Raw genomic sequence first — 16283 nt, forward strand, 5'->3', positions numbered from 1 at the left:
GTGATTGAGCAACTGTATACTCAGCTCATAATTGGTGAATTTTGTATTTGCAACAATAAATACTGACAGATAGGTGGTGTAGTGTAATATACATGGTACACACACATCATGTTGGGGTTGGTTTAAACAGAGGATTGTTCAGTGAGATGACCAAGTTATCCTCTAGTGGTTTCATCTTAGCCTCATAGACAGGATTCTCTAGCACAGCCTTCACCACACTGTTGACTCCTTCACCTTCTCCACTACTTGCTGCAAATATCATATCTGGGTCACGGAATGGTAGTATGTGACGTTCCTTCAACCACTGAGCTATGCTCTCTACCATCTCCCTGTTTTACAAAATAAAGAAAGACAGCACTGGGCATTAAATTGATTATAGTGTAGTGTCAAAAGAGTTCATAGGGAGAGAGTATCTAACTGGCCTGTTCACAGAACAAAGCCTCAGCACCAATCAACAGTTCTGTATCACCAGAAGTATTAATTTGTTCAGAGGTAAACTTGACTGAGTGATTTTGTACTGGCTATATTGGAAGATGGATACTCTCTCCTTTATGAACTCTTTGTAGTGTTATATAGTTGTCTAGAAAAGTTATGTATAGCATTTTCAAAATAGATTACCTGTGTCCATATAGCATATCATAGTGACCGTTATGATTCTCCAACACGCTGGCTAAGTTGTGAAATGCTGTATCCACTGATGGACGACTAGTCACCTCTGAAATTATAAACCAAAAAACACATGAACAAGCAGAAACAGAGCTGATGTGTAACTACACCATAAGTCAACACCTTTCCAAAGCTGCAGTGTGTTTATAAGCTGTGGGCTGTGTTAATTAGCACATTGCTAGCTTCATCAGCAGTGGTGAACAAAACCTGTAGGCCTGGCTTCTTTGAGCAAGAAACTTCAACCCCATGCGTTAATTGTTCCAGCTTACCCAGCTATAAAACTGGGTTTTGTATATGTATTACTATAGTCTTTCATGTCTGTCTTGGCATAGCTAGTCTCCCAGAATGGGTACATGAGACTATAGGTGTCTCCATATGTAAGGATATAACAACAGATTAACATATCTAATATTTTCAAAGGAGGTTAGTCACACATCATAGTCCTATGATGTATTGCCATGGTATTATTGCATAGCCAATGGTGTTTGAAATTGGTATTGTTATTATCTAGCCTATTCACATGAAGTATGTATAATGTAGCCTTCATTTCTTAGCTAGGAATGCCACACAAAATGTTGGGTTGCTGAAAGAAGGGCTCTTCAGCCGTTTAATTTGTGTATTAGAATACTCTATGTTGATACTGCATGACATATTGGGATTGAATGGGTCAAACCTTTCTTACGTGATGTTTGATGACGCTTGACAAACCTCCTTTGTAGTGTTTATTACACAGTATTATAGCTACAGTATTATTGGTGGTGAAAAATTTCAGTCCTCAAATTTTGTGGGATCCATATATCTGTTTGCAAAAATTTTACCCTCAATCAGACCTCAATTTCTTTTAATTTTGTCATTGCATCCCAATCCAATGACAAGAATAAAAGGGTCTGTATACATGTGGGCAATAATCAATGTGCTGCGAGATACTTTTCATAGTTCACCTTCATTTCCAACTGGTATCACAAATAACACAGCCACAACATGTTCCATAATACTTGTTGGTTTACCCTGTACTGCTAGTGGATAAGCCACACTACCTACAGGATAATAGTGGCTACATTATTCACAATATGGTCACCACTGACTGACCTATTAATTGTGTGTGCTCCTTGAGGTGGTCCAGTGCCGCCACCGAAGGTTGTTCATCATTGCTAACCCTTCGCTCCAGTAAGTGATACTGCTCACTGTACCCCTCTCTGGTAAGACACACCTCATAATCTTTACTCCTGAATACTTGTTGACTGTGTATCCGCCTTACTGCTCCACATGCCATAGCCAGCTTTGGCTTCATCAAACTGCCCTGCACTGTCAAGCTGTGTAGGGGTGGTGACACTTATAGTTAACGATCAGTGAACCACTGCAGTGTGTTGTGTGTGTTATGGTAGTAAGTAGCTGTAAGTGTAAATTAGACATAGCAGTGCAAGTGTCTAGCACCTATACCCAGAGGACAAGTGAATTTGCCACGCCTTGTTTTCGACAATCAAATTATTCTCTCTCTCAACACATTCGCACAGGATAACTAATACACCATAGATCACACTGACAAATTAACATACCTTTCATTCAGATTCATCGTCTCTTCTGTGTTTACAATGTGAAGTGGGTGTGTCACATAAACACCTTAGACTTATTTAAGATCACGTGGTAGGTTAGCTATATTAAGTTAGGTGACGTCATCACAGAGTGGTTTGTTTTGTTGGATTCCTCGCGAGTTTCTTTGAGTCCCAGCGTTGTTCCTAAAGCACACACTAGTCAGGGAGTAATGGCGACCGGTCCTGAAGTCGACAGTGAGTCGCCTTCATTTCAAGTAGCAGTTAAGACGATGTTTGGAGAGCGGGTTAATATGACCGTGTCAAACACCGACTCGATTTCCAGCCTCAAACAAAAGATAACGAGGAAACTCAACGTACCAGAAGATGGTTTCACTCTTCTCCACAACACAAGGTTGGTGTGTTGTGTCATTAGTAACAAGTGTTGTGGGGTAATTGTGTTGTCATGAGATATTCGTGGGGATGGTCTGCAGCCGCGCGTGATACGTGCTATATGCTCATTTATGGGATGGCTTAGCCTTAGCCCTGTCATTCTAGTCAGCTATGGTATGATCCTACCATAGATCCGTGGAGAAGCCTCTTGTGTATAGTGTAGTTTAGATGGGTGCCACACTTTGTGTATTTAATGATGCTGGACATTTGCATGCCTCAATAAAGGAATCCCAGTCTTTCCTTTAGGTTGTGTAGGTGAAGTTGTTAGCATGGGTGTATTGTATTTCGAAGACTGGACTCATGGACTGAGCTGGAAACAGCCTCTTTACAATAATTGATCATGTACTTCTTGTAATGCTGGAGGCATCTACAAGCCAACTGATTTTATTGCTCTTCCTCAAGTACCCTAAACATATAACATTAGTGTAGCTATAGCTTTGTAGGCTGGTACGTGGCTGTGCCTACATAATGAATGCACACTGCATATGAGCAAGTGGGCAGCACATGAGAGCACTTTCTGATTGCCTAAAGAGTAATTATACGGGAGCAAGAAAGGAATAAACCTACGCCACGACAAAATAGCATCTGTCAATTTTCAGACTAGTACACACAAGTGCACGTTTTAAAAAAATATTCATAAATTAGTGCGTGTGCAACCTTCGTACTTGTAAGGAAGAGTAGTACCAGCAGATATGGATATGTGTATGCACAAATACCTCAGTTATGAGTGCGTGTGCATGTATAATTTAGCTTGAAAATCATTTACATTTATAATAGCAACAACTTGGGCAGGGAGGGAGTTCCAGATTCTGATGGCCAATGGCAAGAATGAATGATGGTAGCATTGTAAGAGCTAGGTAATGTCTGGACTATTATTATCCAGCTCAGTTTGTGATTCTAATCCTTGAAATACATTACACCATTAACAAGTATGCTACTCGCAATATTGGAACATTTGTTAAATGTCATGTCTGCAAAGGCTGTGCTTGACTGAGTGCTCAAGTAATCGAGGACTTGAGCAGCTTTACAAGGTACTCAAAATTGTAAATGCATGCAACAGAATTCTGTACTTAATTCTTATTCTTAAGTTTATATACACCTGTGTATGGTGGTATTACCAGTAGTACAGTTTAGAGCTGAGCAATAGTACAACTATCATAATCATGATTTGTTAGTAACTTTTATATCATGATAACGATAGTATCACGATAGTTACTAGCAATTATTAAAGACACTCGACCTCACGTATACAAACACATGAATACTCCAATTACGTACACACCACACATCTGCTTTTCTAACATTCCACTAAAATTGTTGTGTCAGTGTTACAGTTGTTATCTTTGTTGTCCATGCTCAAGCTACTGGTCTTTTACAGTTTCTGAACTTCAACATTATCATTTTTGCTTTTGTTATCCATATTTTGACCATGCAAGCACAGATATGGATAAGTAGTCACTGCATGTACAGTACCACGATAGTATACTACTATCAAGATCACGATTGTTACTAGCTATCACGATAATCGATTAATCGCCACTGTCGCTCACAGGGCCTGAAATTATGTTTTGGAAATGATCTGACAAGTCCTGCTATTTGGTCGGACATCCTCAATAGCACTGTACAAAAACTTCCTAAAAGTGTTCAGACATTAGCCAGAAATGGTCAGAAAATGGCAGATGTCTGACCATAATTTCAGGCTCTGCGCTCAGCTCTAGTATAATTTCTTTGTTGTGATCTATTTAAAGCTCACTTGGTGATGAATGTCTGTGTTCAGAACTACCTGGGTCTGGTGTAAAGGGTTGGGGCTTTCTACCACCATGTATAGTCAGCTAAAACCAGATCTGATTCCAGTTTGTGTAGGCCATGATATGTGGAGAGCTTTGACAGAATTATCTATTGTGTTGGGAAAAAAAACTGACACTGTCTGTCCATATTTCTATTGAATTGAACTTACCAATTGAGGTGGTAGACAAATATTTGTGTGGTGTATTATTATTACCTATTTGCAGACCCCCAATGCCCCCTCCTTATAAAATCCTTCATTGTAGCTAGTCTAGTAATGTCAGTGTGTACAAGATCAGTATGTTGGTTGGAACCCTTAAGTGTAGAGAAAAGTTGCTGCATCCTGTATTTGTTTTGGGGTTGTGTACAATCACTGTTTCTTTTTAAACGAGGTGCATGCCCACAGCCGGCTGTGTGCATGTACCTGGTTTGCTGAAATTGTTTTTGTAAAAGTGTGTGTGCATGTGTGTGTGTGTACCTATGTGTCTATCTATGTTTGTCTGTATGCACCCACGTGAACAAAATCGTAATGGTAAAGTAGCTTGCACGAAATAAGTAAAAGCGAAAACAAAGTCTGTATTAAACTTCCGAACAGGTGAACTTTGCTCTGAGGTGGTTTCTTTCTGGCGGTCTGAAATATGGGTGTGACAACTCTTCTCAGGCTTTGTGAATTACCTTCCCTTCGGGTTCTACAGGCGTTTAACAACTGAAAAGCAACAATGCATGCCTTGTAGAGTATCAGGAATACACACAACATGCTTACACTTGCATGCAAGACTTAACATTGACACATCAACTTTGTCCAGCTGCAGTTAGGATATCCAAATATACACATTTACTACGTAATATCAAGAGTTACTCTCTATTATTGATAATATGCTCTACTAAGGAAGAAGGAGCGTATCCATCACACACTGGAAATTTGTGATGAATTTAATTATTCATGCAGTGAGTTATGAACAACTTTTTTTGTACATAATACTTGCCCAACAAGTGTAGTTATGTACAACCAGGTAAAATAAACAGGAAGTGTACATAGGAAGTGTATAGTTCACAGGTCTACCTGTATAATAATTCCATTCATACCTGTAACATTATAATATTATGCTCAAAAAGAAGAGAATTTGAGTCTACTAGTCCTGTCCACAGTGATTGTACACAACTGTACATTTGGTGGGTAGAAGAATTGTAAGTTTATCAACCATCCATCTTAAGATCTCAAACAAATGTTGAACTCTAGATGTTGTATTCTAATGTGTGTATTTGCAACAGAGTCCTCTTAATCTTCTTTCCATCATGCAACACGTTTATGTTGCTTTCTAAGCTTGTAGTGTATAGTTAGTTACATGGTGAAGAACATTTAAAGTTGTTTTTTTTTGCCCAGTAATCAGAGTATGAAGGACAGCACTCCTTCATACAGTACACTTTTAACATTTCATTTGTAGCTGATAACATGCCGGCGCATATTTTGAAATGAAATGCGGAGCCATGGAATTATCCTCATAAGTTATCTGCATGCTTTTTACAACATGTGCGATAGTACTTTTGCAAATTTTCAATTGTATCGACTATCATAATGTTTGTATCACAGTACGATAGTTAATCATGATAGTAGAACCAAATAATAAGATGTATAATTCAGTGTTAATTTATCCTATGTTGTACAAATTCAGCAAAATGCGATCTTGTGAGTTAATTCAGAAAATAATTATAATACATAGTTGAGATAAACCAATATTGTGCCTCCATTGTATAGAGTATTTTCAGATAAGAATGTGTGATTTGTGCTCACAATGATCACAATATCATGATATAATCTCTGCAATACGATTATTGCATTATCGATTCTATTGCACATCACTACAACAGTCTTTGATATGTTTGAATGCATGCCTCAAAATCTTAGATGTGAGAATTTAAGTTGTTCAACTTCTACGCAATCATTTTTACATGTCCTCTCTCATCTTGGTGTTTACACTCTGTACTATCAAGAGTATAATAATAGTAACCAAGAGTATCAAACGGATATTACCCCGTAATTAATGATTGTGTGAAGTATCATGGATGTTTCAGTAATTGTTCATTTATATTGCCATTAAGGGTTGCTGTATTTAGCCCAATTCGGCCACTACACCAAGTGAAAACATGATAGCGTTAAAGGAAAATGGAGTTCTGGAACTGTCAAGTGGATCCCTGAAGGTGTGGCAACACACTTGTTGTTGTTTTAGTGAGCTGGAGTTATCTTGGTTCCTTACTACACTTTCCTTGTACAATAAGTGTTGAATACTTGGTTGAATAACACAGAAAACTGGCCCGTTGCCACGTATGCATTTCAAATTACCATTTCGCATAAATAAACATTACTGAAATATCCATGTTATTTTATGCAATCATTAATTACGGACGTATACACCATTTGGCACTCTTGGTCTCTGTTATATGCTCTTGGTACTATAAATAGTAGCAAATAGATTGGTGCCAATTCCATGCACCAGATTTGGTTGCACACATGCGCATGGCAGGACACATATCTTCTCTAAAACACCTTATGAAATTTTGATGGTCAATAATGTTGCTCTTGCTTTTATATCAGAGAGTGCCATCATAAAACATGAACGCATGCAAATTACAGTAGATGTACACTTATCACCACCTATAACGCTTGTTTTTGATCATATGTGCCATCATATGGTATCCTACAGTATTACTTGATGTCATTTGATGTATTCATTACTAGGGAACTAACTGATGGGTGTGTGCTTGATTATGGGATAGATGATAGCTCAGAGTTGATCGTGGCTCTGCGTATACAATCTGGAATGATGGTATGGTGTGTAGCAACGATAAGTGTCCTTATGATGTGTGTATATCTCACCACTAGGGGTTTGCTACAGTCTCCAATCCATTGTTTACCATAGATCGGTCTTTAAATAGTTTATCAGATAAGCAAGTATGTTATTATTTTTGCAAATGCCTGTTGTACCTTGTCATTTTTCTACTGTAGATAGATGAGTTTCTAACGGGGAAAGTCCCCCTGTCTGTAGCTTTGCGGGTTGGTGATGCAATGCTTGTGATTAATGTTCAGAGTGCAACAGCTGCTAAGAATGGTAATAAAAAATTGGACTCTACAGAAGTGGACACAGAAGATATGTGTGATTCAAGCTCTGACAGAACTGCTAATAGTCCCTCACTCTGTGCCCCCAATAATAACACAATTAACTGTACAGGGTTCCCATTATATGCTAGTGAAGAAGGTAGTAGTAATACTGATACTAATGCTACCCCCTCAGAGAGGGGATTAATAGATGCCGTACAAAGTGCAAGAAGGACAATTATTAAAAATACACTTTGTGATATGCTCAGCAAGATATTTCCTGAGGGAGTTCATACGTTACGAAACATTAAGGACATGAAGGCTGGAGACCTTCTTAATAGCAGAAATGGTGATGTCACTTGTCAACCAAAAAGCAAGAAATGTGATGATCGTCATCCTGATAGAAGAGCGTCAGTGCTCACTAAATCTAAATTTGAAGATAATCAGAAATTACGTGAAAAAGTTGAACATTTACGACACAAAATGGCTACAGAGAGAGCAAGAAAGAAGGCTAGGAGAAGCAATAGTGCTTCCCCTTGTGGTTGGCTGGAGAAGAGCATACAAGCCTATCCTCCATCCTCAATACCCTCACAACAGCAGCAAAGACAAGGATATTGTGGTCTAAAGCGTGGTTTTCTCTTAGCTGACTAAATAATTTTAATGTCTTTTTGTCACTGTAAATTACTTTATTTGTGTGAGTGGGTTGTGCATTTTCCGGATATTTCGTAATATTAATGTACCTGATTCCGGTTAATGAACCTGATTCCGGTTAATGAAGTTTGTTAACGTTGCTATAGAAACTTGCAAGGCAGGTGTATGTATACGGCTAGCCTCTCAGTATAATAAAAACGTGCGCGAAGTGATAGAACGTATTGTACTTACATCGTGAGTTTTCAAGGTTGTTTCCAAATAGTGCGCCCTTAATCACCTCGACTTGTTGCTATGGACAAAAGGGAACTTAGAGGGACAAATTCACGAATAATGGGGTGAGTATTTCTTCTGTTTAATTCACAATTTCCATCTCATCCCATACAGTACAATTAGAGAGGAGGCAAACAGAGCTAAGGGTATGAGGAAGGATGGCAGCAGGGCTGGGAGCAGCCTGGCTTCAGGGAGTTTCTCCAGGTTTGGTGGACACTCAAGGATGTCACAGATGATGGGATCAAAGACCAACCTTGCCTCATTGAGTAGGAAAAACTTAGCATCAGAGAGCATTAGACAATTGAAATCTGAGGTGGGGGTGCATGTATAAGTACATGTATCACTGATCAACCTGGCTTACATTTGTCAAATTTTACTGTAGTTTGAAATGCTGTACTAGTGTGTGTAGGTGCACATAATATGACATGTATAGTGCCTTAGTTGATTTGGTTGGTGGTATTTACAGATCTTTGATGAAAATGGTATTGATGTTACTCCTTTACCAATGGTCTTGACTGATCAAAACCTTGCAAGGTATTTGTATAGTATTCTTTTGCACATACTAGCATACAAATTCACATTACAATCTCTTTGTACAAATGCCACCATTGCAGCCGACATTTTTCATTGCAGGAAAAATCAGGGTGCTGTATTTGGTGATCAAGCTGCCACAGTAAGTATACTACATTATAGCCAGTATGTACACTCAACATACAAGTACATATTGCTAATACAAAACCACACTAACTTATATTTCTCCCATCACAGCCACTAGACTCAGTGTTTCAGTCTGTGTATGGAGGCAGCTTTGCTGGGAGCATGGCCCAACCATTCTCCAGGTATTGTATTGCCGCAATACATTGTTTATAATTCTACATCCTAAGTTGTTTTATGAAATTTGAGTCAGCTGGACCATTACAAATATATGTTGAAACTTGAATGTAAATTTTGTGGCATTAAGTTCTGGTATCCCATGTTAGGTCAGTGCTGGGTAGTGTAGCTGAAGGTGGAGCTACCAGTACTCCAGGATCATTCTCAGACATCATGCAGTCACCAGTGTCTAGTAGTAAACCTGTACAGAGTGACAGTGAGTTGGGATATATGTATGCATTGTAAGATACAAGCTCTCAATTGATACATTGGTCCCAAATGTAAGTCCATTTATTATGCAATTTTAAACATTGGATAAATCCAGTAATTCAATGGTTTCTACTGTATGGAACTAACTATAACAGAATGACTGTTGCTTCTTGCAGTTCAAAGGGAGGATACTAAGGAGCCAGAAATACTGACAGAAGCTGACCTGGAGAAAGATGTATGCTGTATGCCATAACGCCATTAAATGTTAGTACTTGTAATAATGACAGGTGGACTTGTATCTCAAGGAAACAGACACCATTTGGATGTTAGATATCCCTGGTACTTGGGTGGCTAAGGAATCTGAAGAAGCTGCAGAGGTCACTGAAAAGAATGCCAAATACAAGGAGGTCAGCAATTGATGTATGTTCTATTAGAGTGTTTAAGCCCACACTGTATGGTAACTCACTGTATTATTTGTTAAATGTTGTAGCTGATCAAGACGAGGGCAGGCAATGACCGGTTTGTTCCACGTGAGATGCAGACAATTAATAATCCACCAAAGAACAAGGACATTCAAACCATACCAGTAGTGACAAAGGTGACACTTGACTGTTTGTAAATTTATCATGGGCTATTTTACCACTACAGTACTTGCAATAATGTAATATTAATACTAAATATAGTCTTCATACTAATTTTAATGCAAAATATTTACTTTCTTACAATTAGGAGGTTGGAGTACTGGCCACCACATGGGACATGTACGATACTTATGAAGCTCTTAAAGAGACACAACAAGAAGACAGTCAAGGTTGTTGAGGGAAGGGAGTGACAGTTTTACTCATAGTAATGGCCCCTAAACTATTTTAGTGATAGCTAATTTAAAACACTGCCTACAGTATCAACTTGTGTTACTATAGTATGAATACAAACTTTTGTATGTCTTCATTGGGCAGTTACAAAACCCAGACAGTTGCTGGTGCTAGGTGCTACAAGCTTCGCTAAAGTTTTCAAAGAAACTGCGTAACATTTATTATGTGCATGCATCAATTATGATATTGTTGTCATATTCACGTTGTCATGTTATACAGATGATGTCACTGCTGCTAGTCGTGCTAGTGCTACCCCCAGGACAGAGAGTCGCAACACTGTGTCCCGTATGAGCATACGTCCTGATACACGTATGACAGCTGTAAACAACCAGTCAGTGATGGGAGGTTAGTGTACTACTGTATGTTTAGAGGAGAACTTGCATGAGATATGATAGTGTGTACTGTGGTACTGGCTGACTAGACATGCATTCATAATGAAACCTTATACAAAGAACCCTCACAATTTAGTCTCCACACAATACCTCAGATACAATAGTAAAGTGCACTACAATAGGTACTGTAAAGAAGTAAATTTCATGGAAATTTATCCAGTAAAATCTATACTATAACTATGTACCCATACCAGGTGGTGGTAACTCAATGTTGATGAGTCATGTGAGCACTATGATCAGTACATATGAGTCTACTGAGATGTTGGTGGGTGGGACTGGTAGGACTGCAGAGAACATGCCAGACCCTACCCAGCCTAATGACAACCCTATACTGAAGGTGTGTAGTGTACTGTGTTCAGGTTATGTGTACTACCACACTATATACACAGAGTGATGAACTAGTGAACAGTCTGAGGATAGCAGAGAGAGCAGTGACACAGAACGTCCACCAGGACAAGCAGGCATTATACAGAGGTCTCCCTGTACTACCAGGTATAGTAATACTACTCCTATGTGTTGGCCTGTACATGGATACTACAATATCATTATGATCGTGGGAAATCACTTTCACATGAGCTAAAGAATTGAAACATACCTTCACAGCATATCCCCACTTTTGTGCAAAAGATTATATACTTGATGATGTACAAGAGGAAATATTGATGTAAGAAAAGTCAAAAAAGTCGACAAACCCATACACACACTTCAGTTGACGAACATCATAAAAATCATACTCACTTTTTCATGAATGATGAATTCATACTGATTCAAAGCTTTCTGTCATACGATACCCTGCACACACTAGATGCTAGTGTATATCTCGAGTTAACTACTACTGTATAATATACACACAGATCCTGATAAAGTTAGTACAGGAGAGTTGGCCTATACACTACACAAACCTCACCTGGAGCTACTCTGGCAGTACACATGCAAGTTGACTAAGGGAAGACCTGCCTTGTGTATGACCTGGAACAAGTTGAACATGGTGAGCCTTTGACCTTGGGTGGAGTAAATATTTCAATTTTAAGACTGTAGACTATATTTTTTGTTTATTTTTTACTTATTTAGGACATTTTGGCAGTTGGTTATGGCACAAAGAAGAGTGGCACATTTATGGAGTCTGAGGGTCTGATATGTTGTTGGTCACTGAAGAATCTTGAGGTGTGTTGGGATATTGAATGAATAACCTTATGGTACACTGTATGTCTGTGGATTGAAGTCAGATTTCATGATTATCAGTTGCTGTGACTGTTCAATTGGAGTATATTAGCCTGAGAATTATCAACTTTCAAATTTATTTTTGAAGAATTTAAAGCATCATTGTGAAATCCTTTTATATGCTATGAACACATTGTCCATACGGAACTAGTTTCTTGTGTATCTTTCTTACAGCATCCTGAGAGGATCTTCAGAGCATCTAGTCCGGTCACTTCATTGTCATTCTCCATCAACAATCCCAACCTGTTAGCTGTGAGTGTGTATATGACCTATTTGGTTATTGTGGGAATGTGTGTCAATAGTAGTGGTGGTATCAGGAGTAGAGCTGGGCAATAGTGAAATTGTCACAAAACAATTGATAGTAATGAAACTATCGAGATAGCAATATGTATCACGATAGTACAGGTAGTTGTATGATAACACACTGTAAAGTGAGCAGTATGTTTCGCTTAATACTCCTTTCTTGTGGAGAAGCAAGCTCATGGCACAAGAATAGAAGTGTTTAGTAGTAATTTATAGGTATTACATGCCCATCACAATACGATTTAACAAAAAAAAAAATCACAATATTCAATGTTGCCCAGAAAGTGCTACAAGGGGTGCTTGTGGCAGAATTTGGAGTTTCTGGTAGACATGTGGTGGTATATTTGAAGTTTATTGTAGGATCTAAAACCTCCACCACAAAACTACCCCACTACATACTGTAACAGTTTAGTTGTTCGTCACTTACAGACTTACAGATTTATCATCCTATTACAGGCTGGCCTGTTTGATGGTACAGTGGCCATCTATAATGTGAGGAGTACCAACCCTGACTCTGCCCTGGACAGTAGGTGAGTGTAATGTATACACTGGGGTTTTTTTGCCACCTCCACCATTGAAAATATTCTGTCATATTTCCAAAGATGCTTGAATTAAAAATTAAATAATGAGGAGTGTTTGATAGACGTACACAGAAGGATATAGCATTCTGCTATATTCTGATAACTGTTATATCAGGCTGATAAACAAATACAATAGTATAGACTACAATTGTACAGAGTGTGCTCTAAATTCAGTCACAAAGTTAAAGCGTGAAACTGTTATAATAATGATGGTTGGCATTGTAATCTTGTCTGTTGCTGGGAGGAATACACAGGTGCCCTTAAGGTTACGGAATAGTTTAAAATGCGTTGGCGGAACAAATTACAAAACCTGCTTTAAACCAAGCAGGGATAAATAATTTCAACAACTATGTTGTGTTAGCAATACAACTAATTGTGCTTGTTTGTTTTTACTACAGAACAATGACTGTTCTTGGGTGTGTGGTCCACAATAGAGCGATGTTTTATAAAAACGCGCCGCCAAAAACCAGACTAACAGATTGCTGAATCCTTATAATTTCAACACAAGTGACTAAACAACTAAAATATCTAGGTCCTGTGGAAGCGATTTTTTAAGTTACTGGTAGTATAGACGTTTTATTGAACTTTTAGTAGTTTTTTCGAGTGAAACAAGCTCTTTGAAGGCTTGTATCTGAGTCACTGGGAAGAAACACGCCAAAAACGCTTCCACAGGACCTAATAAATTTAATATACAGTATCACTATGCCCCAGAAATGCCAATAGAGCCTACAGCTTTTGCTGTATTTGGCGGCGGAAAAACATGGTAGTGACAGCCGGAGCTGAGCGATGTACGGGCTGGCTTACTTGTGTTACTACAACAAATTGTAGTGTTCCACCTGTCTCAAACTACACTGTAGCTACATAAAAACATTAAATATGAAGGGCTTCACCTTCATTTAAAACTTTTCACGCTGCTAGATTGGTTTCATGGGCTTCTCAAAAAGTATCGATAGGCATTCAAAATTTTGAATGATTGCCCGTGACTATACCGTAACCTTAAACATGTATATCTGTATGTGATGCTTGCTGATACATAAGCTGTTTTAATTATCAGTGCACCTTTACAGTCCAAAAGTGTTGATATTAATGTTAAAGGTTACAATGATCAATATTTCTTTACAGGGATGCAGCTCAGAAGCACTCAGGTCCAGTGTGGCAGGTGGAATGGGTGGAGAAGGAACGTTCTATGGGAGAGGACAAGTCTGAAGTGCTGGTCTCCATTGGGGCAGATGGCCGCCTCACACAGTGGTCAATACGCAAGGGATTTGATAGTATCAGCTTGATGAGGCTCAAACGGGTCCTTCAGCCGGCTCCAGTATCAGAGAAGAAGACATCAGTGATGAACACTACCTCAACTAGAAGTAAACATTCACAACAGCAGCAACAACAACACCAGTCACACAGCGGGGAGGCCATTATCACTACCTACTCTCCTGGACTGTCATTTAATTTCTACTTACCAGATACAAACATGTATGATGTCAACTATGGTGTTCTTGCACATTTGTATTTTACCCAGTGGTAGTGACTGTACTATTAGAGTGTTATTGTATTTGTTATTCTTGTAGCTACCTTGCAGCCACAGAAGATGGGTTAATACACAAGTGCTCATGTTCCTACAATGAACAATACCTTGACACTTATGAGGGACACACTGTAAGTTATCTGTGTATCGAGTACACACTTAACAGTATGCAGAGTTACTTCCTTGGCCTAAGTGCCTTGATCACTGTGGGAAGTTTGAACTCTTCTCAATAACATACACTGTAGGAGTTGTAATGTTTTTTTCTTCCTCCAGGGTCCAGTTTACAAGGTCACATGGTCACCATTTGTATCAGACTTGTTCCTAACTTGTAGTGCTGACTGGACTACAAGACTGTGGCATCAAGATAATACCTCCCCTATATTGACCTTCCATTCTGCACAGGTAGAGAGAGAGAGAGAGAGTGTGTGTGTGTGTGTGTGTGTGTGTGTGTGTGTGTGTGTGTGTGTGTGTGTGTGTGTGTGTGTGTGTGTGTGTGTGTGTGGTGTGTGTGGTGTGTGTGTGGTGTGTGTGTGTGGTGTGTGTGTGTGTGTGTGGTGTGTGTGTGTGTGTGATACTCTTGTCTTGTCTGTCTATATAAAACTGCAATACAACAATGTGTGCCATTACAGAAAGCCATTTATGATGTCAGTTGGTGTACGTGGAACTCAACAATCTTTGGTTGTGTTTGTGAAGGAAGAGTAGAGATATGGGACCTCACACACAGCGTGTAAGCCAGCCACTTGAGATACACACATTAGCATTAAAAGCTACAAAACTGGCACTGCAGTAGGTATCTGAGGTGTCAATCCAGATCATTTTTTATGATTTCTTAGTGGGAGAAATGTTTCTTAAAATTTCCTTTATTATACATGTTGCAAGTGCTTAATGTTTTGTATCAACAAACATCATTTTGTTGGTGCCAGGAAGCAATTCAATATAATCAGTATTTAAAGTATCACTGTTGTCACAGGCTGGACCCATTTGTAGTACATCGTCCAGTCAGTGGTCAAGGTGTACAACACACTTGTATAAAGTTTACTGGTAATGCTGAGGTGAGTGTGTGTGTATGCGTGCGTGTGTCCCTAGGCTCCCTACAGTGTGACATGTGTCTACATCTCTTATCTCTGGATTTTTCTGCCACCAAATACCACAGCAACTGCTGTATTAAGTTATGTGTGTTAACTTGTCAGTGTCTTTGATTTTTGCAGTTATACAAACACTTTAATAGTCCCCAAAGATAGCTGAGTTTCTACTATACATGATTTCATGTGGTGTATACATTATGTATTGTATGATGATACTACTCTACCCCCACCATATACAGATCATAATAGTAGGGGACGAGGAAGGTAACATTAATGTCTATCAACTGAAGAAGATGAATGCAGCACCTGAGAACCAGGTAAGTATCATCACCTGTTTGTGTGTTTAAAATGGAGGATCACACATTTTATGCTTTTTTTATAGATCTCTAGTGTGTATGTTGTATTAGAGTAATTTAGAAATACAGCAGTGTACTGACTGTTCTATTAGAGATATTAGACATTGGGATTCACAGGTGTTTCCTTTGTTATAAATTGTGGGGTCAAAATTTTGTGATCTTAAAGGTGCTTTGTAATAACTTCTTTGGGAAATCAAGACATAACATCTAATGGTTTATTCTACACACAATATAGATTGGAGCTCTATTATCATGTATCAAGACGAACACTGATAACAGCTGAACAATGCCAACTCTGTCATCACCAACTGACTTGTAACTTGTGTGTGTGTACTGCAACCCATTATCACTTTGTACCCTGTATATATGACTGTGTACCACAATCACTGTGTAATATTTTAAAACTTATTTTGCTTGATC

At 38.7% G+C, this 16283-nt stretch overlaps 3 protein-coding genes across 3 annotated transcripts; 2 read left to right on the forward strand and 1 right to left on the reverse strand.

Annotated features, from left to right (window-relative positions):
* Window positions 1-25: 25 nt before the first annotated feature.
* On the reverse strand, window positions 26-2358 carry LOC136255384 (uncharacterized). Its single transcript, XM_066048146.1, has 5 exons — window positions 2223-2358; window positions 1756-1979; window positions 1608-1703; window positions 619-715; window positions 26-329 (listed from the first exon to the last, which is right to left on the reverse strand). The coding sequence occupies exons 1-5, from the start codon at window positions 2237-2239 to the stop codon at window positions 107-109; spliced, it is 657 nt and encodes a 218-aa protein (XP_065904218.1). The 5' UTR covers window positions 2240-2358; the 3' UTR covers window positions 26-106.
* Window positions 2313-8271, forward strand: LOC136255373 (midnolin-A-like). The gene is made up of 4 exons (XM_066048132.1): window positions 2313-2610; window positions 7171-7258; window positions 7315-7383; window positions 7438-8271. Exons 1-4 carry the CDS (start codon window positions 2429-2431, stop codon window positions 8176-8178), a joined length of 1080 nt encoding a protein of 359 aa, XP_065904204.1. The 5' UTR covers window positions 2313-2428; the 3' UTR covers window positions 8179-8271.
* On the forward strand, window positions 8257-16281 carry LOC136255351 (dynein axonemal intermediate chain 4-like). The gene is made up of 25 exons (XM_066048094.1): window positions 8257-8377; window positions 8441-8513; window positions 8563-8761; window positions 8915-8982; window positions 9082-9121; window positions 9217-9287; window positions 9429-9535; window positions 9705-9763; window positions 9816-9935; window positions 10019-10126; window positions 10258-10339; window positions 10620-10745; window positions 10987-11129; window positions 11182-11284; window positions 11647-11780; window positions 11864-11956; window positions 12188-12265; window positions 12773-12846; window positions 14020-14370; window positions 14466-14553; window positions 14696-14824; window positions 15052-15149; window positions 15393-15474; window positions 15747-15824; window positions 16099-16281. Exons 2-25 carry the CDS (start codon window positions 8470-8472, stop codon window positions 16144-16146), a joined length of 2523 nt encoding a protein of 840 aa, XP_065904166.1. The 5' UTR covers window positions 8257-8377; window positions 8441-8469; the 3' UTR covers window positions 16147-16281.
* Window positions 16282-16283: the final 2 nt, after the last annotated feature.

This window comes from Dysidea avara, chromosome 5 (assembly GCF_963678975.1).
Source record: "Dysidea avara chromosome 5, odDysAvar1.4, whole genome shotgun sequence".
NCBI classification, from domain to species: domain Eukaryota; kingdom Metazoa; phylum Porifera; class Demospongiae; order Dictyoceratida; family Dysideidae; genus Dysidea; species Dysidea avara.